Genomic DNA, 19645 nt, shown 5'->3' with positions numbered 1-19645 from the left:
TGAGTGGGTGTGTGTCCTCAATGACCTCCTCGGAGTCTGACTGCAGTTTGTCTTAAGCAGCACTTAGGATATGTAGAAACAGGCTTCCGTCATAGCTCAGCTGGTAAAGAATCTGCCTGCAATGCAGGAGACCCCAGTTCGATTCCTGGGTTGGGAAGATCCACTGGAGAAGGGATAGGCTACCTACTCCACTGTCTTTGGGCTTCCCTTGTGGTTCATCTGGTAAAGAATCCGCCTGCAATGCAGGAGACCCCAGTTCGATTCCTGGGTTGGGAAGATCCCCTGGAGAAGGGAAAGGTTACCCACTCCAGTATTCTGGCCTGGAGAATTTCATGGACAATATAGTCCATGGGATCCCAAAGAGTTGGACACGACTGAGTGACTTTCACTTCACTTCAGGATGTTTGGTGTTTTCATTTCAGCTATTCTGGGGGGTTTATAGGGCTTTCTCTTTGTGATTTTAATTAGTATTTCCCTGATGTGTAATAGAGGTCAGCTTTTTTTTTTTTTTAACGTGTCTAGTGGGCTTCCCTAGTGGCTCATATGGTAAAAAATCTGCCTGCAATGCAAGAGACCTGGGTTCCATCCCTGGGTCAGAAAGATTCCCTGGAGAAGGGAATGGCAACCCACTCCAGTATTCTGCCAGGGAAATCCCAGGGACAGAGGAGCCTGGCAGAGTACAGTCCATGGGGTCTCAGAGTCAGATATGGCTGAGAGACTAACACACACACACACACACACACACACACACACACACACACACACACAGAGTGGCCATTTAGTTCTCCTCTTAGGTGATTCAAGTCTTTTTCTATTGACTGGTCTCACATGCTCTTATTGATCCCCAGGAGGTCTTTGCATATCCTGAATCTGAGTTATTTGTCAGATAGGTATGGTGCAAATGGCTTCTCCAAGTCTGGAACTTGCCTTTTCTTTCTCTTGCTTGTGTCTTTTCCCCCCCTTTTTTTCTTTTTTGATCACATTGGGTCAGCATGTGGAAACTTAGTTCCCCCACCAGGGATCAGACCAGGACCCGAAGCATTGGATGCATGGAGTCTTAACTACTAGATTGCCAGGGAATTGCCCTCTGGGGCATCAAACAGGAATGAATTTCAGAGCATTCCAGTGTGTCAAACTTTTTCTTTACGGCTAGTCCTTATCATGTTTTGCTTAACAAATGTTAACAGAAAAAGATCAAAAGCGGTCAACCTTTGGAGTTCCCTGGTGGTCAGATGATTAGGATTCCATGCTTTCGTTGATGTGGCCTGGGTTCAATGCCTGGTCAGGAAACTGAGATCCGCCAGTCAGAGTGTGACCAAAAAAAAAAAAGTGGTTAACCTTTGAGGACTAGGAGGACCAAAACTGGAGGTGGAAAGATGGACTTTTGTCTTACAATTTACTCACTTCTGTGTGATCTAAATGATCCCCCCCACCACGTGCATGTTATTCTTCTAACTTGCAAAAAAAAAAAAAAAAAGCCGTATTAGGTCAGCCTGATTGCTGTGGAGGATGGTTGGCAAGGGTCAAGTATAAATGTTTTCAGAAATTCATCCCTTAATGAGCCCAAGGAACCTTATTTTCCCCATCAGTTCTTGTATCAATGGATGAGTATTAATTATTACTGCAGGGATTCAGGCTTAAATATCAACTCTAGGCCACTCTTGCATTGACAAACAAGGACAATGGTGATAACTCTTGTTCACACAAGTGATCAGATAAGGAAGAAGTTGGCATTAGAGCAGTAGCCCCAGCCCTGAGCTCTGTACAAAGCCCCAAACCCCACACTGAACTCACTTCCGGATGGAGTGCATCACCATCAGCTCCACCTTTGGGGAGAGGGAAGGAGCCTGGCTGGTGGGTTGGGGGTGGGGCAGGAGCAAGGTTTACACCTGCCCTGGACTTATGACCACTCACCTCCCCCTAGAGATGCTGCCCCACACCCTGGACCTCCCCTCCAGGGCAGCAATTCTCATCTGCAGTAGTTAACCAGAACCTTCTGGACGTTTTCAAAATAATGCCCTCAAGGCCACTTCTGGTCAGGTAACTGCGAGGCCCGGCGCCGGTCTTGGTTAAGGCGCCCATTTCCCACTAGCGCTCGCGATTCTGGCCGCTGCGTCCCCATTGCTCCGACAGGAACACTGAGCATCGAGGGGCAGGGCTTGCGGTCCCAGCCAAGATCCCCGACCCCTCTCTTCCCCTGCAGTGTACCACTGGGTCGAGATGCGGGCCAAGATGCGCCTCATGGGCTTCAATGCGGAAACCATCAAGCCGTTGAACGAGGAGGCAGCTGCGGAGCTGGGCGCCGAGCTGCTGGGCGAGGCCACCATCTTCTTGGTGGCCTGCGGCTGCCTGGTGCTGGAGTACTCGCGACAAAAGACGCAACAGCGTCGCAAGGAGGGAGAGCAGCTCGCCGCCTGGGACGCGATGCGGGACGAGGTGGACCACCTGGCGCTGGTGCTGGAGGCCCTGCAGGCGCAGGTGCAGGCGGCGCCGCCGCCGGGCGCCCTGGAGGAGCTGCAGGCGCAGATGCGAGAGGTGCGCGCCCAGCTCTGCGTCCAGGACCTGCCGCCGGCGCCCCAGGAAGAGCCCACACCAAGGGATGAGGGGCCGCCAGACCCAGGTCTCGGACAGGACTGAAGTCTGGGCTGGTATGTCTGTCTGCACTATCCCTCCCTGAACCGGCCGAGCTAATACCACCAGGCCCCTTTAGGGGCAGTCGGGATCCTGGACAGGGGTTGATCCAACCAGGCCTTTGGTCACCTCCCTACTAACCTGCCCAGTGAGGGGTACCTTCTACTGGGACTCCCCCATCCACTGGTGAAGCGTTCCAGCCCAAACCTCCACGCCCTACTCCACTGGTTTAGCACTTTGGAATGGAGAAGCGGTGTCTTCCATTGGACCCCACCCACCCACCATTACACCATCTCTAATTTTATCACTCACATCTTCAACCTACCTGAGGAGTGGTCCTCTTCCTGGGACCCCCATCTACCTTTTCCCGCTTCTCCACTGGTACAGAACATTGTAGTGGAAATATAGAAACCTCTGATGGACTTCCTGACCCCATGACCTTCCATCTACCTCACTCTTTTAGGGGATTAGGAATAGGGTGGATCTTGGCATGCATCAGCTCTTCTGAGTCACTCTGTGTCTCCTGTATTTAGTCCACCATTGGTATCCTGACTGGGGTCCTCCCCTCTTTAAGTGGATCTCCCCTTCCACCCTTTCCTCCATCCAAATCTGCCCTTCAGAGTACTCAGGGATTCCCCCTTACTTCCTGCCTTTGAACTGGACACTCAGTTACCACCCACCTTCATTCAAAGTCTTCTGCCACTGAAGTCTGCCCCTCAGCCCTGAAGTTCCCTACCTCCAACAGAATGGAATAATTCCACCAGGCTGTTACCTACCTCACCTACCCCCTGCCCACCCAATGAACCACTGAAGTGGGTGTGTATGACCTCTGATTCCTGAATTCTACTTTTTAAGACTGTAAATATTATAATAATTAAAGGAGCTCTGGGGGGAAAAAGTCATCTTAAGAAAGTGTCTTGAAAACCATAATGTACATCTGCCAAATGGGTACAAGGCTCACTAAAAGTAGAAGCTGGAAGGGTTCCCGGTGGGAGGAGCCCTGCCTGAGTCATCCTTTGAGTCCTTTCCCAGACCGAGACACTGAGGTCCAGGAGAACCCAAGGGTCTGGCCCAAGGGCAAACGGTCAATGAGGGATGCCCTTGGCTTTCTTTAGGGCTGGGTGGAAAGGACTAAGGAAGCTGCCTGTTGAGGGGCACCGGGAAGCAAGAGGGGGCAGAGGAGCAGGTTCTGGTGGGAAGGAGGAAAGTGAGGGAAGGTGGATTACTGAGGGAGGGAGGGACATGCCCATCCTCATGAGAGCAGCTAGTCAAATGACGCCAGAAATCTTAGCATTTATAAAAACTGGCAGATTTATTCCACAGGGGCCCATTTCCAAGAAGCTAAAGGTGAAGGTAAGAGGAGAGGTTTCCTCCCCTATTCCTTTCCCCCTTATCTTGTTTATCCCCAGGGGGTAAAAATGGCCTAGACCCCAAAACCTACCCAAATAAAAAACCAAAAAACTGAGGTTCCAAAAAGTTACAGCATCTTAATTCCTCATAGAAAAGGGGAAGGAGCCAGAGGGAAGGGAGGTCGGTCCCTGGGGTAAGGGGAGGCACCCCCAGCCTGGTGGGACAACCCTCCTTACACAGCTGTCCCAAATGGGACAAGCCAGGGGCACAGCATTTAAAAACTCCCACATCCCATTTTATCAAAACCAAAGAGAAAAAAAAATTTCCTCCCCCCGCAACAAACCTAAATATATATATATATATATACTTTTTTTTCTTAAAAAACAAAACTTCAAAGGCATTAAGCGTTAAAGTGAATCTACAAGGGAATGTGAAATTCCCTCCTTCCTTCCCCCTTACTGTGGGGTTACTTGGTACATCCCCAGCAGAGGAACCAGCCCCAAGGGGATGGCAGAGGGGAAGGACCAAAGGGAACAAAGGGTGGGGGCTTCCCCAGCCAATCAGCAGCCAATATGGGTGTGGGCGTGGTGCTGGGGAAGCCACACCCCCTTGGAATTTTCCAAGTGACATAGGGAGTGGGGAAGATGCATTCCTGTGTAGACTTCAGCCAATTCCAAGTCGAGTTGAGGCAGGGAAAGCAGGGTGACAGGCGGAGGGGGTGTGCGGAAAGGAGAAACTGGATTTTCTGGGGCCCTGTGGTCAGGGGGCACCCCGCTTCCTCAGCTCCTGAACAAAGGCTGGAAAGAAACAGTGGGCAGAGGTCAGGGGCAGAGCCTCTTCCCCTTCTCCCTTCCAAAACAAGGGCTTTCCAAGGGACACCATGCCTCCAAAATAAATACATGTTTAAAAAGGAAAACACCTCACCTTCAATTATTTCCTCTTTCACTTTCTGCAATTCCTTCCTCACCTCTTCCAGAAGCTCCTGAAAATAATGGGGGTACAACCAATGAGGAAGAGTACCTGGACTTGCAGAAGTGAATCCCCCGTTTAATGACTGAGGGGCCAGAGGAAGGAGGGTCAAGACCTGTATCACACACACACTATGACATCACTGGCCAGGCCATAAAGTGACTGAGATTTCTAGGGGAGAATTCTGGATCCTCTGAGCCAGAGAAAAAAGTACTGGAGAACATCCAGTACCAGGGCTGGCAAATAAGACATTCCAGTCTCCTGCCAACTCTGGTTGGTGATAAATGTCTGCAGCCAGTGTGCTGAAAAAGATTCTGGATACTCATCAGGAATGAGTGCAGTGATAGATTAGTAAGGTCTGTCATGGGCATTGGACAAGGTGGTTATGGGGTCTGTCATCCCTGACACGATCCAATTTCTCCAGTTTTCAGACTGGGAAGCTGAGGGTTCCAAGGCCTTTTCTAGAATCACATAGCAGGTCAGTGGCAGAGTCTAGACCCAGATCTCCTTTCTATCCCCTGAGCCTCACCCCCAGTCCCCTCCCCTACCTGTTTCACCCTCTCCAGGTCTGACTCGTCACTGGAACTAGGCGTAGCGGGGTGGGCCTCGGAAGTGGTCACTGAAGAAGACGACTTCATCCTGGGAGAGGTGGCATGGTGTGGGGCAGAAACAAGGTTAGAGAGAGGGTCTGCCTCCCCTGCCTCCCATTCCAGGGGTCACACTGTGTTCCTCCCTACAAATTTGGCAAGTCCGACTCTTTCTGGAGGTAGGGCCCCAGTATTGATGGCCCACCTTGGCAAGGTTGTGCTGTTCTTCTCCCAGGGTCTCCGCACAGATTCTGTGGGACAGACAATAAGTCAAAAAGATCAGGAACAAGGAATGCCCTCCCTCAGCCTTTCTTCCCGAGCCTCATCAGCCCCCGTTCCAAGAACCATCTCAGACTACAATCCCCAGAATTATCTGTACAGACTTTCCCATGAAGGTGTGTTATATATGAGAAGAGGGCATCCTGGGACTTGTAGTTCCTGTGACTAGACTGGGCTCTCACTCACCACTGTGGGCTGGGACTCTGGCGTCTGACTCCTCCTGCTGGTGGGAAATAAAACTGTCACGAGCCAGACATGGCCATTCTGCTCCTTTTCTTCCTCCACCTTCAAACACAGCCAATCCCTATCACAGCCCCCGCCCCAATATTCCTACTCTAATGGTATATCCTAAGGTGTATTAGGCAGGAAGGGTCCTTAACTCACATTGGCAGATTCATCCTTGGCGGGTTTCTCCCCAACTTGCGTGGCTTTCCTTCTGCGGGAGAGAAAGGCAGAAACAGATGGCTTCTGTCCTCTCTCAGCCACTCAACAGTTCCCTTCCCCAGGGTTCTGGAAAAGTGGGTCCTAGGGTGCAGGCTTCTGGAATTCATCAAGGCTAAGCACATTTTAATTTTAGAAGTTAAAGAGGGTGCTGTTCGCGAATGAGGGGATGGGGGTGGCGTTTAGGATTCCTGCATTTGGGAATCACAAAATTCTCAGGGCAGAGTCCCCAGCTTCTGAGGCTAGGTCATCTAAGGTCCTAAAATTCTGAGTTCCAGACATTCCAGAGGCTACCTAGGGGGTTGCAAACCTCAGCCATCTCAGGAGAATGCAGTCCCCATCAGTATATCTCAAACCTGGCAATCAAAGGATGAACTTTCACCCAAAGAAACAAACTAACCAGGAATCTGAGCCCTCCCCACACCTGGTCCAACTGAACCGGAATCTCCAGGTGATAACTGCTGGGCTGAGAGGTTTGTTTTGAGAGCTTTCCACGACCATTGAGAGCTCTGGGCTCAGGCTCACCTCCGGGCCAGCATGGCGTTCATCTCTTCCATGAGGCCTCCACCCGTGCTTCGACTGCTCTCAGCTTTGGGGGCCACAGGCCCCGCTGAAGCCTCTTCCTGCTGGAGAAATTACAGAGAAGAGAGGGCTTTACGGGGGGGCCTCCCAGCCCTCCTGTGAGGCTCCCAGGCAACTCTGGCCTCATTCCATTATTATATCAGACCCATCACCCCACACCCACTGCGCCTACCCCTCACCTTGCTAACTTTCCTGAGTTTGGCACCAGCAATGGCTGAGGCCAGGCTGGGGGCCCCAGTCCCTCCACCACTGGGGCCTTGTGCTGTAGGGAGAGGGGGTGCCGGGGGTGGGCCTCCCCCTGCTCCCTGCGTGGCAGCCGAGACCCCTGAGGAGGAGAGACCAGGGGGTGGGGGTGGACCCGGAGGAGGGGGAGGTCCTGGGGGCGGTGGTGGTGCCCCAGCTGAGGGAGCAGGCGGGCCTCCTGTAAGAAAAACAAAACAGGAGGGGTGCTAAGAGAGAAGCTTCATTCTTTGTTGTCCGGCTGGCCCACCCCCTCCTCTGGGGCGGTCCCCTGACCCCTGAGGCCATTTGAGCAATCACCTGCGTTGGAGGCTCTGCGCTCCCGCTCCATGAGCTCTGACTGCTGCTGCCTGGGGAGGGAGGGCGAGTGGCTATCACTCAGGGCCCCCAGATGGCCAGCAACCTCCCGGATTGCCTCTCAGAGGTGTCCGGCAGGGCTGGTTCCTAAGCCCCGCTCATTTCTTCTATCTCCCAGGGGCCCAGGAAAGGGCTCGGGGGTGGGGTGGTGAGGGCCGGGAAAGGGTGAGACCAGGATGTGAGCGATCTAGTCATCAGACCATCAGGAATCACAAAACGCCCAAGATCCTTTAAAAAACCCAGTTCTGGACTCTGTGAGTCCAGGGGACTGAGATTTGAAGGGTTCTGTAACTCTGGGCATCAGGAGTTTTTCAAACTCCAAGTGGCGGGGGAGTGGTTCTTAAAGATGTGGATTTCTAGTCCCCTGGGAGTTGGAACATTCTGAAAATTCAAAGTTGGAGAGGTCTTAACTCTAAGCGTCAGGGGTTCTGGAACCACCTAGAACTCTGGCTGGGGGAGGGTTTCCCACCGGGGACTGGCCCCACCTTTTCTGCTGCTCCATCTCCTCTGGCGAGGGGCCATTCTGGGCAGACCAGGTGGGAGGCGCTGTAGGTGGTGGCGGGGGCGGGGGCCCACCTCCTGGAAGTGAGAGTAAAGGCTAGTGAGTCACACGGAAGCCAGCCCCACCCCTTGGCACGCTCCCGAGGGGCTTCCAGGTACCCTGTAAGGAGGGTTGGCACCCGCTTCCCCTGACTGAGCTGACAGGTGGTGGGCACTGGAAGGATACCCAGATCACAGGCAGGACAGCCAAGGCCCAGAGAAGGGGGTCACCCACCCCAAGGCCTGCAGATGGGAATTAGCAGGGACAAGACTTGAATTCAGGCAGATTCCAGAATCCAGGCTCTTAACCCACCGTCACAGCTGCTCAGACCCCCTACCTGAGAGCTCAGAAGAGGCTGACAGCCCCCTCCTCACCCAGCCTCAGGCCTCCCGCTCCCGTGTATTTCTTGTGCTTCAGACTGCCGCTGAAGTTGCTCCTGGAAGCAAATGCCTCCACCATTTGACAACCGGCGAACCTAGACGCACAGCCGCCACCTAAAACTGTTGCTCCTCAAAGCGCTCTTTATGGACCGGTCAACTTTGGCATCATCAGGGAGCTCGCAGGAAGCACAGAGGCTCCGGCCTTGGCCCACCTACCTGATTCAGAATCTGCATTTTTTCCTAGATGACTCGCAGGCACATTCCAGTTTAAGAAATACCAACTGGAAGTTTTTTCTTAACATTGTGGCTTGAAAACTAACTGACAATGACGTCAGTCAGTCTAATGGTTACCTGGAGAAAGGGCAAAGGAAACCCCCCGGAGGCCTGAAATATTTCTATCTTGATCTGGGAGGCGGTCACACAGGAGTGTGCAAGTGTAAAAATTCATGGAGCAAAATGGGCTCTTAGGAACCATGCGTTTGACATGTGGGTGCAACTGGGGCAAAGAGGAGCCCACAGAATTGGGATGGCCAAAAAAATCCACGTGGGTTTCTCTCTAACATCGGAAAAACCTGAATGAGCTTTCTGGTCAGCCCAGTAACTCTCCATAGCAGCAGTGAATGAGCCCTGTTTTCAGATGAGTATACTGAGGCCGAGTGGTAAAGGGGTGGCCCCAGGCCCCACCGCAGGGCTCAATGGTCCCCTCCGCCCGCTGTCTCTAACCTTCCAAGGCCTCTAGGGCGCTGGCCATGCCGTTGGCAAACTGCGTGGCATCCTCCTTGCTGCCAAAGTTGAGGCCCCAGACCTGCCGGGCATCGCGCCACTGGTGGAAGTTGGGGGTGGCCTGGTTATACTTGACACCCCGGACGATGGCACAGTTGATGACCACCTGGTGGGAGAGGGGTAGGGGAGAAGTGGGTGAGCGGTGGTGAGGCCCCGCAGGCAGAGGGGGTGAGGAGGAGGGGAGCCTCACCTGCTGGTCCGGCTGCATCTTGCGGCCGACCACCCGGAAGGAGTTGGCGGTGGGGTTGTGATAGATCTGGACGCGGCTGAAGGCCTGCGGGCCCGTGCCGGCGGGCAGCCAGCGCTTGTTGCTGTCATCATAGAGCATCACCGTGGCCCGGCTGGTGCACACAACCGTCTCGCTGCAGAGAGGCAGGCGGGCAAAAGGGAGAGAGGCCAGTTAGCTGTGGGGAGCCTGGCATCCTCCCCCCAGGGGCCGGTCGCCTTCTCGTTCCCCTGGGAGATTCGGAGATGCAAAGCCAGTGTGCCAGGAATAGGGGACCCACGAAGAGGAAGACAGACCGAGAGAGAGGGCTGAGGACAGGCCCTCGGAGAGACCCAGACAGGGAGACTGGAGGAGAAAAAGACAGGTGGGACGGCGAAAGACACACCGGGAGAGACAGACAAATAAGACAAACCGGGGGATGTGAGACAGACAAGGAAAGAGACAGACAGTCAAATGGGGAGCAAGAGACAGGAAGAGGAAGAGTCAGACCTGCTGGAAGAGACAAACATACAGACTGACGATGGGGAGAGAGAGGTAAGAAAGGGGGTCAGATTGTTACAGGGGAGATGGACTGAAAGTAGTAATGGGGAGAAGAGAGGCAAAGGCAGAGAGCAGACAAACAGGCAGACAGAGAGGACTGAGATGGACCGAGAGACAGAGATGTGGCATGAGAGCTGGAGGAGGGGGCCCGGGAGAAGCGGATGCAAGGGACAGAGCAGGTGTCCTGGGCAGCACTGGGAACAAGCCCCTGCCCGATGCGCCTGGAGCCTCAGTTTCCCTGTCTCTGCTGGGAGGCTTGGACCTTCCTGCCCCCATTCCCCACTGTGGAGGAGGAAGCTGAGGCTCAGGGAGGTGAAGGGTGAGGCTTCCAGCAAGTTGGGGACCGATGCAAGATCCCAGGCTCTTCCCCTTCCTGCTGCCCACCCCATCCATCCGGCACCACCAGCCCTTCCCCGCCCCCTGGCGCCAACGGCCATCAGCAGACACTCCCTGCTCTGTGTCCGGCAGTGACCCAGACAGCCCCGGCCCCACCCTGCAGGGCAGGGGAGCATCGCAAGGGACTGTGCTGTCCGCACATGGTGATAATCCAAGACCAGGCCTGGGGTTGCCCAGAAGCAGGGCCTGCCCCAGCCTTTGGATCAGAGAAGACTTCCTGGAGGAGATGACATCTGACTTAGCCCTGCAGGGAGGGGGCTCAGTAACGCAGCTCAGGGTTCAGGATCTGATATCCACAGACGTAGGTTCAAACCCCCGCTGGGCCACCTACTCCATGTGACTCAGGCGAGCAACCTTCCCACAGAAGTCATCTTCTTTGCCCGCAAACTGGGGAAATGACAGACCCCACCTCCCAGGGCAGTGGGAGAAGTAAGAGTCTGGGCATGTAGAATGCTTGGCGTGGTGCCTGGCATGAGTGCTGAGTAACTGTCAGCATCCCTTCCCTGGGCACTCTGAACAGGCACCAAAGGGCCCTCCTCCACCCCTCACCAGTCCTTCTGGAAAGGTTCAATGCCCTCCTCTCTCAGTGGGGAAACTCAGGCTCCCAGACGGGAAGTGACTTGGCCAAGGTCACCCACAAACCAGGGGGAAGCACTAGTCCCTGCCCAGCCCCACCCCCCACCAGACTTTTTCCTAAAAAGAGGAAGTTGGTGGTCAGAGGTTTCCGGGGAGATAAATTATACCCCACAATGGCTCTGTCTCTACCAGGGCTAGGGGCTGAAGCGTGACAGTGACACTATAAAAGACAAGGCAGGGAAAGCCCCCTCAGCTGACCCAGATCCGAGTTCTTAGGCCAGGGAGCTAAGCCCCCAGGTTTGCATAATTAGGGGGGCTCCCTCTTGTCAGGCACTTCACCCAGCCCTTTCTCCGGATCTCTCATTTTATTCTCAGTGCAGCTCTTCCAGGTGGGCTATTTCATCCTCATTATGCAAAGACTGCAAACAGTGGCACAGAGAGGTTGTGTGACTCACCCATGGTCACACAGCCAGCGGGCAGCAGAGCGAGGATGGGAACCCAGGCCACCTGGCCCCCAAGTCCACTGTCTTCACCACCACGGACTGTGCGGGTCCTCCCCAAGCACCAGGTGCTGGTTCTAGACAAGCGCAGCCTCAGGGGCTGTTTCTGGCTTCCGCTGCCCCCGGCAGGGCAGGGTTAAGGCCTCGCCCACACCTGCCACCCACACCCAGGGCAGACTCTGGCCAGGTGCCCAGGGCCTTCGTTGCTACCCCACCCTGGCTGCACTTTGCTCTTTCCAAGAGCCCCTGCCCTGCTCAGTCTCTGGACTAGCCTGAGCTGTGGGTGTTTGCCGAGTGACCCCGGACTGGTCTTGTCCCTCTCCAAGCCACGGTATCCCCATTCCAGCAAAAGGAACCTGTTAAAACACAAGTCAGATTGTGTATCTCCTCTTCTTGGAAGCTCCGCTGGCAGCTCCCAGCAGAATTTTTATTCTGGCCAAGTTCTCTCTGCGGCCTTCATGATCTGTATGATCTCTGATCTCCCCTCGACTGGCCCCACCAGCCGTTCTAGCCCCCACTTCAACATGCCAGACACATCTCCACCTCAGGGCTGCGCTCCCTTTCTCCCTCAACCTGGATTTTCACCTCCTTCGGGCCTCTGCTTAGCCATCACCTCTTCCGAGAAGCCCTCCCTGACTACCCTACCTGGAAAAGCTCTCACTGCACACACCGTTGGGTGTTTCATCAGGGCTCTATCTGTCTCCCCCACCAAAATGTCAGGACCACAAGGGCGGGGATTTTTGTCTTTTCTGTTCACTACTGTGTTCTCAGAACCTAGACTCGTGCCTAGAACCTAGCAGGTATCCAGGAGTTGTTAAATTAGCCGTCTATAAAAAAAGGAAATTTTTTTTTTTTTTAACAGCAGCTGACATGTATTGGTTAGTCTGTGTCCCAGACACCGTTCCAGGTACGGAGCTCCAGCTGCCACAGTGAACCTTACAGTGACCTCAGTGCACACCCTTTTTCCAGACAAGGAACTGTGGCCACAGAGGAGTGAAGACAGCCATCCCAGGTCACACAGCAAACAAGCACAGGGGCTCATATTTGAACCCAAGTCCTGATCTTCCCCACCCCCAATGTTCTTAACCTCATTTAAAGATGAGGAAACAGCTAAGCTGATTTTTTTTTTTTTTAAGGCAAGGTATAAAGTGGTGTGAGAGATTAAAAAAAAAAAAAAAAAAAGCTGGGGAGGATATAAATACCTCTGCACCCAGAGTGGTGAAAAGCGAGGTTGCTTCTCAGGGGACTAGCCTCCCCTGCTCGCCTCTGAGGCACTGAGGCACCGGGGGTCTGACAAGGGAGGCAGGAAGTGGACAGTTCGCACTGTTTACCCACTTGAGTTGCTTGATTATGTCTTCTCTTTTTGCTTTGTTTTACCATGGGCTGGTATTACCTATAAAAAATTAATTCATTACTTAAGTACAAAAAAAAAAAAATCCACCTATAAACCAGACAAAAAGCTAGATCGGAAAAATCTCACAGCCAGGAAGCCGGGAGTGAGATGCATATAAGGTCTGCTTAATTCCAGTGGTCTCTGGGGGCTTCCCTGGTGGCTCAGATGGTAAAGAATCTGCCTGCAATGCAGGAGACACGGGTTTGATCCCTGGGTTGGGAAGATCCCTTGGAGAAGGGCATAGCTACCCACTCCAGTATTCCTACCTGGGAAATCCCATCACAGAGGAGCCTGGCAGGCTCCATGGGGTTGCAAAGAGTCAGACACAACTGAGCGACTAACACTTTCAATTCAACACTGGGGTCTCACAGCCTCAATTTGACATGAGACAGCCTGAATCCCCAGTCAGCCCAGAACTCTCCCACAAGCCCTCCCATTCTGGAAATCTCCAGTATGTGGTCAGTAAAGGAGAATTGAAGTCAACCCCTTGCTGCATGGCTTCACCTCTCTAAGCCTCACTTTCCAGCCCTGGAAACCGTAACTCCCTGGGGTTTGGTAAGGATTGAAAGAGATAAGAAAAGCCTTAAGCGCAGGACCTGGAATTTGGCACAGGACCAAAAGGGAGAGCTTCCCCGATGGCTCAGAGAGTAAAGAATCTGCCTGCAATGCAGGAGTCATAGGAGATATGGGTTTGATCCCTGGGTTGGGAAGATCCCCTGGAGAAGGAAATGGCAACCCACTCCAATATTCTTGCCTGGAGAATGCCATGGACAGAGGAGCCTGGCGGGCTACAGTCCAAAGGGTCACAAAAAGTCAGACTCAAGTGACTAAGCACACAAACAACATATAAGGGAGCCAAGAAGCAATACATACAGGAAAGAGAGAGCCTCTCATCATGGGAGGCAATCAAGCACAGTCACTCTGGTTTACTGAAATTTACCCATTGAGAGGTTTGCCCTTCCTTCTACCCCTTCATCTGATAGCCCCTTAAACTGTAATCCACCCCACAAAGACCCAGGGATACACAGCCTTTACAAACTACAAATCTTTGAAGCAACCCTGGATAGAAACACAGGTATAGCGTCTGTAGGGCTTCTATGGGTTCACTCTAGTCCCTCCTCCTTGACAGGCCTCAGTTCCCCATAAGTGAACAGGAAGGTAACTGGGTTCCTTCTTGCTTATCAGCATTATCTTCAGTGTTTGTACAGTAAAAGCAGGTTACTTGTTTTTTGCTAAGGCCACTAAAGGTTTGACTTTGCTTTTCTTTAAGAGTACAATAGTCTGGAAAGAGGCTTTAGTTCATATCCAATCTTGCCTACTTCCAAACTGACTTTAATAGGTAATCTGCTTAATTCCCCAGTGCCTCAATTTTCCCATCTGGGAAAGGGGGACGATCATAATAGTATCAATCTCTTACAATTGCCGTGAGGATTAATTTGAATCAGGCACCTGGTACAATGCCTGGCACAAAGGAGTTGCTTGATCAAATGGTCTCTCATTATTAAAAACAATAATAAATGAACCAAGTTCTAGAGTCTCCTCTGCCCTTAGAGTCTCAGACCTCTGCCCCACTTCCCAGAATTCCAGCGCAGAGTCCCGGACACGGCAGACACTCAACAAATATTTGTCAAACTGAGAAAAAAAAAAGAACTGTAATTTTCCATCTTTACAGCCTCTCTTCCAACTGTCCCCAAGACTGTCTCCAGCCTAACCAGCCAGAAATCAGGGGATCCCAGTGCCCTCCCATCCCTCAACACTGCTTAGAAATTTCTGAGGGATCTTGGGCCAGGCCTTTTCTCTCTTTGAGCCTCCCTCAGTTTCCCCAGCAGCCCCTAGACAGGGCCGTGGGTCTTTTTGAATCCTAGCTGTCCTGGGAGTAGGGGCACAGCCCAAGAAGGCTAGTGTGGCCATCAGCAGGGAAGACCCTTCAGGAGATGGGAGTAACCCTCTGCTGGGACAGGCATCAGCTAACTTCTGCCCACCCCCCAGGAGATACAGGAGGTTTGGTCACGGCTCGCAGTAGCAGGGGGCCTTGTGGGAGGGCCAGGGCCTCTGGGACTGGGGGAGGCGGGGGCGGGAGGCTGGCCCAGACATTGCTCCTGCCCTTTTACGGTCTCAGTGAGTGAGGCAGCACTAACTCGGACATCCGCCATCCGCCTTCCACGCCTTCCACCATGCCTGGGACCGGAAACGCGGGCGGCGGGGGGGGGGGGGGGGGGCGGGCGCGCGCGCACAGGGCGGGGCTGGGGGGCAGTAGGAGAGGAGAGTCCCCCCGGAAGAAGGTGAAGGAACAGGGCCTGACTCCCCAAAACTGCCCTCTCTCCCGGGCAGACCTTTTAGAGATGTTGCTATAGTGGCGGTAAGAGTAGGCAGGAAGTCTTGTGGGTGTCTGTGGGTGCCCCCATCGTTCCAAATTTTCCAACAATCCCTTTTCAGCAGAAGGAACAAATGTGGGAGGGGGTATTCTCTAATGACCACAAAAAGGAATGCCACCCAGATGTCAAAGGGCAGGGAACGTGGCAGATGAGAGAGGATGTGGGCCCCAGGGGGTTAATCCCCAGCGGCCCCCCAGGGGCCTCCCCCTCAAGCTGGGGGCTTTGCAGCAGGAAGTCTCTGAGAGAGTAGAGGAAAGGAGATAGTATTGTCAGGCTCAGGCCTCAAGGGAGAGATTATGGGGGGCCGGGGAGGATGGGAGAATGAGGGGGAGGGCCAGTCGGGTCCCCCAGTCTGCACCGGCCCCGCCCTCAGGTGAGCCCAGGAGTTTTGAGGGAGGCTCCGGGAAAAACAAAATCCCTGGGTCCCTTGGGCCCCCCACTCAGGATTAAATTCCTGGGAAGATAGCTGGAACTCCCTGGGAAGCCTGAGTCCCAGAGGGAGAGGGCTATGACCTTGAGGCTTTCCAACGCCCCCTCCTCCAACCGCACAACTCCGGACGGCTGGGTAAGGGGGGGCGGTGTTGAGAGAAGGGGGAGGCGCCGTGGTGGGGAAAGCAGCCGGCCCACGGCACTCTCAGCCCGCCTCCCCCCCACTACACACACACACACACACCAGCTGTCTCGACAGGTGAGTCAGTTAGACAAAGGCCCCTCTTCCCCCAGCTGCCGCGCCCCTCCTCTCCAGGGCCGCGCAGGTCGGGGAGAGGGGCCGCCCTTCGGGCCGGGGCCGGGGAGGCGCCCTCGGCACAGAGCGCTCGCTCCCTCCTAGGCACAGCCTGTTTTAAGCACATTGTGGGTGGGGAGCGGCGAGGAACCGGAGTCCCAACCAGACCCTCCAGACTGCGTCTGGGTCCCTGGATCCGTCCACATCAACCTCCTTCACAGGGGGATGAACCGCCCAAATTTAGGGGTTAGGTACCCCCTAAGTTAATGAGCAAAGTCCCTCGTGGGAAGAATTTCCAGCGCCATGTATAGGGGGACCCCGAAAACCAAGCTCTACGTCTCAATCTCTCTTCCAGGTCCCAGGGGATTCCCAAACCGGCCCCCCATAATCCCTCTCAGGGCCAGGTTGAGATTTGGGGGCAGTCTGAGTCCTGCCTAACCCCTAGCTTCTCTGCAGGGATTATTTGCCAACTTGGAGGTTCTCTGAAAAGTCTTAAAAAATTTCGGGAGTCCTCGGAGCGCCCCCAAACCTAAGGGCTCCCAGGAGAATCTCACGGCACCACCTAGAGCCTTGAGAGTCAAGGGGAAGTGGTCAGTGTTTGGAGCTCGTCCAAGGGGGCTCGGCCTCAAATCCGAGGCGCCCAGTGCCCAGTCCCCAAATTCCAACCGGGACCAAGCTGGGGGGAGGAGGGGACAAAGGCAGGGCGGCAGGAGCCCGCGCCGGCCAGGGAACGGTCTGGAGGCAGTTGGAGGCTCACCTCATGGCTGCTCAGCGGGCGGGCGGAGCGCCCACGGGCTAGGTGCTCCCGGGGCGCCCCTGGCTCGGGGTTCAGAGATTCAGCGCTGGCTCTAGGTTCTGCTCAGTCTCCCCCAGGGTCCCGCCCCATAGAGTCCTGGGGGGGAACGTGGACAGGGCCGGGGCGGGTCCTCGGGCGCCTCTTCCCTCTGGGGTTCTGCTCGGGGGGTCCGTGCGGCAGAAAGAGGGTGCGGCGTCCCCTCCCCGGCGCGCCCCCTCGGCCGGCAGCAGCTACAATGTTACTCTTACTACTGTACTTCTCTTTGCTACATTTCGTTCCAAAATTCCACTCCCCGCACCCACAATGCCCTGCGCCTTAAAGGGGCCGCGGACACCTTAAGGCGGTGGGGTTGGGGGGGGTTGGTGGAGGGCGCTTAAAAGGGCAACGCGGAACCTTCGACTTCCGCTATTTCCCTCTTCCCCAACATTTTTGCACAGCGATGCACTCTGGGGGTCACCCCCAAATTAGAGGGGAAGCTTGATAGAGAGGAAGGGATCCTTCCTTGATCCTGAGTTCTCTGCCACGATGGAAATTCTTAGGGGAATATCAGGGGGGCAGAATTTCTTCTTACCCTCCTCATCGACTTTTTTTCATTTCTTTACATTCTTCTCAATTTGGGGGACGAGGAGGACCCTCGGGTCAAGCATAGATTTTCTCCGATTTTCTCCCTTAAATCCTACCTTCGGGACTACCCCCCCCCCAAGGTCTCCCTCCTCCCCCAATTTATGAGGGGTCACTAGGGTGATCCACCTCCCTCGCCGAGGAGGGGGATGGGTGGGGAGGGGGCCCACCTCTCTCGTTGCCCCCCACCCCCGCCCGCCCAGGGAAGGTGAGGAGGAAGTGGGCCGAGGGGGCGCGGCCGGCCGCTGACTCACAACCGCAGGGTGTGTGTGGGGGGCGGGGTGGGGGGGGGTGGTGCAGCGGTGGACCTGGGTGGGAATGGGACTCCCGATCCCTGTGTGAATAAGGCTCCTGGCCCCCTACCCACGCACGCCCCGCCGTGACTCAGTTTCGCGTGCGGAAGATGGTGGGATCATGCAGCAATCCGAGGGCACGGAGTTGGAGGACCCTCCCTCTACCGACTCCTGCGAGACCCCTCCCCCACGCGCAAGGTTCAGGCTGAGTCCCTACAGCCTCCCGGGCTTCCGCACCGGGACCCGCAGACTCCACCCCCACGAGACGCCAGCAATATGACCACGCCCCTCCTGTAGAGCGCCACCTGGCCTGGAGGGCAGGAGTCTGGGCAATCAGTTGAAAGTTTAGAAATGGATAAACTGAGGTCTAGAGGCAGGGAATAAATCTGGGCTAGAGCCCTCTTGCCTGAGCCACCAGGACTCCAGTGGTTAATGAGAGTAAAACAATTCTTAGGGCCTAGCTGATTTGGTGAGGGAATCAAGCTTCCTACCTGTTTCCTAAAGGAGCCTGCTGCCTGGGCGATACCCTGATCTTTATCTCATTCTTCTAGGCCAGTCTCTGATACTAATTCTTCTCTGAAGAACTGAGTAATCCTCTCCCCTTCTCTACCGTACACTGCTGCTATTGCTGCTGCTAAGTCGCTTCAGTCGTGTCCGACTCTCTGCGACCCCATAGACGGCAGCCCACCAGGCTCCTCCGTCCACAGGATTCTCTAAGCAAGAATACTGGAGTGGGTTGCCATTTCCTTCTCCCCTACCCCACAGTGGAAGGCCTTAAACCCTGATCCACTGTAGGTTATAATTATTTCTCTTTGTGTCTCCTCAGGCTGTGAGTCATTTGGGGACAGACTTGAGAACCCCAGTTCTTTGTGACCATGGGCAAGTCCTTTCTCCTCTCTGGGTCTCAGCTTTCCCATCTGTGAAATGGGAAAGTGGTGCTTCTGTGTGCCACTTGCACTATAGTCAGCAAATTTTTTGGTAAAGATCCAAATAGGGACTTCCCTGGTGGTCCAGAGGCTGAGACCACAAGTAGGGAGCCCGGTTTCCATCCCTGGTCAGGGAACTAGATCGCTGGTGCTGCAAGTAAGACCCAGAGCAGCCAAATAAATAAAGCACAAATAGTAAATATTTTAAGTATATTAGACATAGAGCCTCTTTTATGTATTTTTTACAACCCTTTAAAAATGTAAAAATCATTCTTAGCTCAAGTGCTGTACAAAACAGGTGGCGAGACCCCTGCACTAGAGAAACTCTTGCATGTGTACACAGGAGTCTGATCAAGAATCTTTATGGCAGCAGCAATGCAAGGGTAAGAAACTGGAAACAACCTAAATAGCCATCAAGAGGATGATGGGTGTTGAAACCATTCCATATCTCATTTGAAGTGCTGAGAGGCAGCTAAAAAGAATGAGGTGTGTGCAAGTGGCATGAAAGAAGGCTCTAACACATTATTGAGTAAAAGGAAACAAATTACCAAATGATACATAGGGTATGAGTAAAAATCAAGGAAACACTTTAAGGTACCATATACGTGTGTGTACTTGTCCAATAAAAGGTCTCGAAAAATCCACTCCAAACTCATTGCAGGGATTACCAATAGGACAGTGAATGGCATCATGGAGAGTTTGATGATCATAATCTCAAGCCTCATCTCAAAAATGCCAAGTCTGGGAAGTCCCTGCTGGTCCAGTGGTTAAGAATCCACCGCCAATGCTAGAGACAGGGTCGGGGAAGATTTCCACATGCCCTCAGGGCAACAAAGCCCATGCGCCACAACTACTGAGCCCAGTGCTCTAGAGCCTCTGAGCTCAACTGCTGAGCCCATATGCCTCAACTACTGAAGCCGGCGTGCCCTAGATCCCAAGCTCCCGAAACCACAGAACCCCTCGCTCACTGCTGTCAACTAGAGGAAGCCCCTGGGCAGCATTGAAGACCCAGTGCAAGCAAAATTTTAAAAAATAAAGAAAAAAAGAAAATGTCAAGTTCAATCTTTCCTCTAGGCTTTCACACTAGCTGTTCCTTCTGCCCCGAGGGGTTTTTGCGTGGCTGACTAGTTCTCTGATAC

At 53.9% G+C, this 19645-nt stretch overlaps 2 protein-coding genes across 6 annotated transcripts in view; one reads left to right on the top strand and one right to left on the bottom strand.

The window, feature by feature from the left end:
• Nucleotides 1–4356, top strand: part of OPA3 (outer mitochondrial membrane lipid metabolism regulator OPA3) — a 69051-nt gene extending 64695 nt beyond the window's left edge. Inside the window, exon 2 of the mRNA XM_061388673.1 lies at nucleotides 2204–4356. Coding sequence (XP_061244657.1) covers nucleotides 2204–2637 — 434 coding nt within the window. The 3' untranslated portion in view covers nucleotides 2638–4356. The remainder of the gene's footprint in view (nucleotides 1–2203) is intronic.
• Nucleotides 3919–17363, bottom strand: VASP (vasodilator stimulated phosphoprotein). Of its 5 annotated transcripts, XM_061388655.1 has the most exons (14): nucleotides 16628–16960; nucleotides 12581–12771; nucleotides 9331–9502; nucleotides 9081–9246; nucleotides 7922–8015; nucleotides 7380–7429; nucleotides 7019–7260; nucleotides 6783–6883; nucleotides 6201–6252; nucleotides 6003–6039; nucleotides 5743–5788; nucleotides 5499–5589; nucleotides 4906–4963; nucleotides 3919–4778 (listed from the first exon to the last, which is right to left on the bottom strand). In XM_061388655.1, the coding sequence occupies exons 3-14, from the start codon at nucleotides 9466–9468 to the stop codon at nucleotides 4741–4743; spliced, it is 1113 nt and encodes a 370-aa protein (XP_061244639.1). In that variant the 5' UTR covers nucleotides 9469–9502; nucleotides 12581–12771; nucleotides 16628–16960; the 3' UTR covers nucleotides 3919–4740. The 5 variants fall into 5 exon arrangements, with proteins under 5 accessions (XP_061244639.1, XP_061244641.1, XP_061244636.1 ...); XM_061388657.1 differs by lacking the exons at nucleotides 12581–12771; nucleotides 16628–16960 and adding an exon at nucleotides 17238–17363; XM_061388652.1 differs by lacking the exon at nucleotides 12581–12771 and having other exon boundaries at nucleotides 16628–16966.
• Nucleotides 17364–19645: the final 2282 nt, after the last annotated feature.

The sequence above is a fragment of the Bos javanicus genome, chromosome 18 (genome assembly GCF_032452875.1).
Source record: "Bos javanicus breed banteng chromosome 18, ARS-OSU_banteng_1.0, whole genome shotgun sequence".
Lineage (NCBI taxonomy): Eukaryota > Metazoa > Chordata > Mammalia > Artiodactyla > Bovidae > Bos > Bos javanicus.
Note: the sequence above shows the minus strand (reverse complement) of the source record. Positions and strands in the feature narration are given on the sequence as shown.

Bases quoted from the DNA above. Each gene is read 5' to 3' on its own strand.
- VASP (XM_061388652.1), bottom strand. The intron at 4,964-5,498 runs GTAGGGGAGGGG...CATTATTTTCAG, and splicing joins ACCTGGAGAGGGTGAAACAG to GAGCTTCTGGAAGAGGTGAG. The intron at 4,779-4,905 runs GTGAGGTGTTTT...GTTTCTTTCCAG, and splicing joins GAAAGAGGAAATAATTGAAG to CCTTTGTTCAGGAGCTGAGG.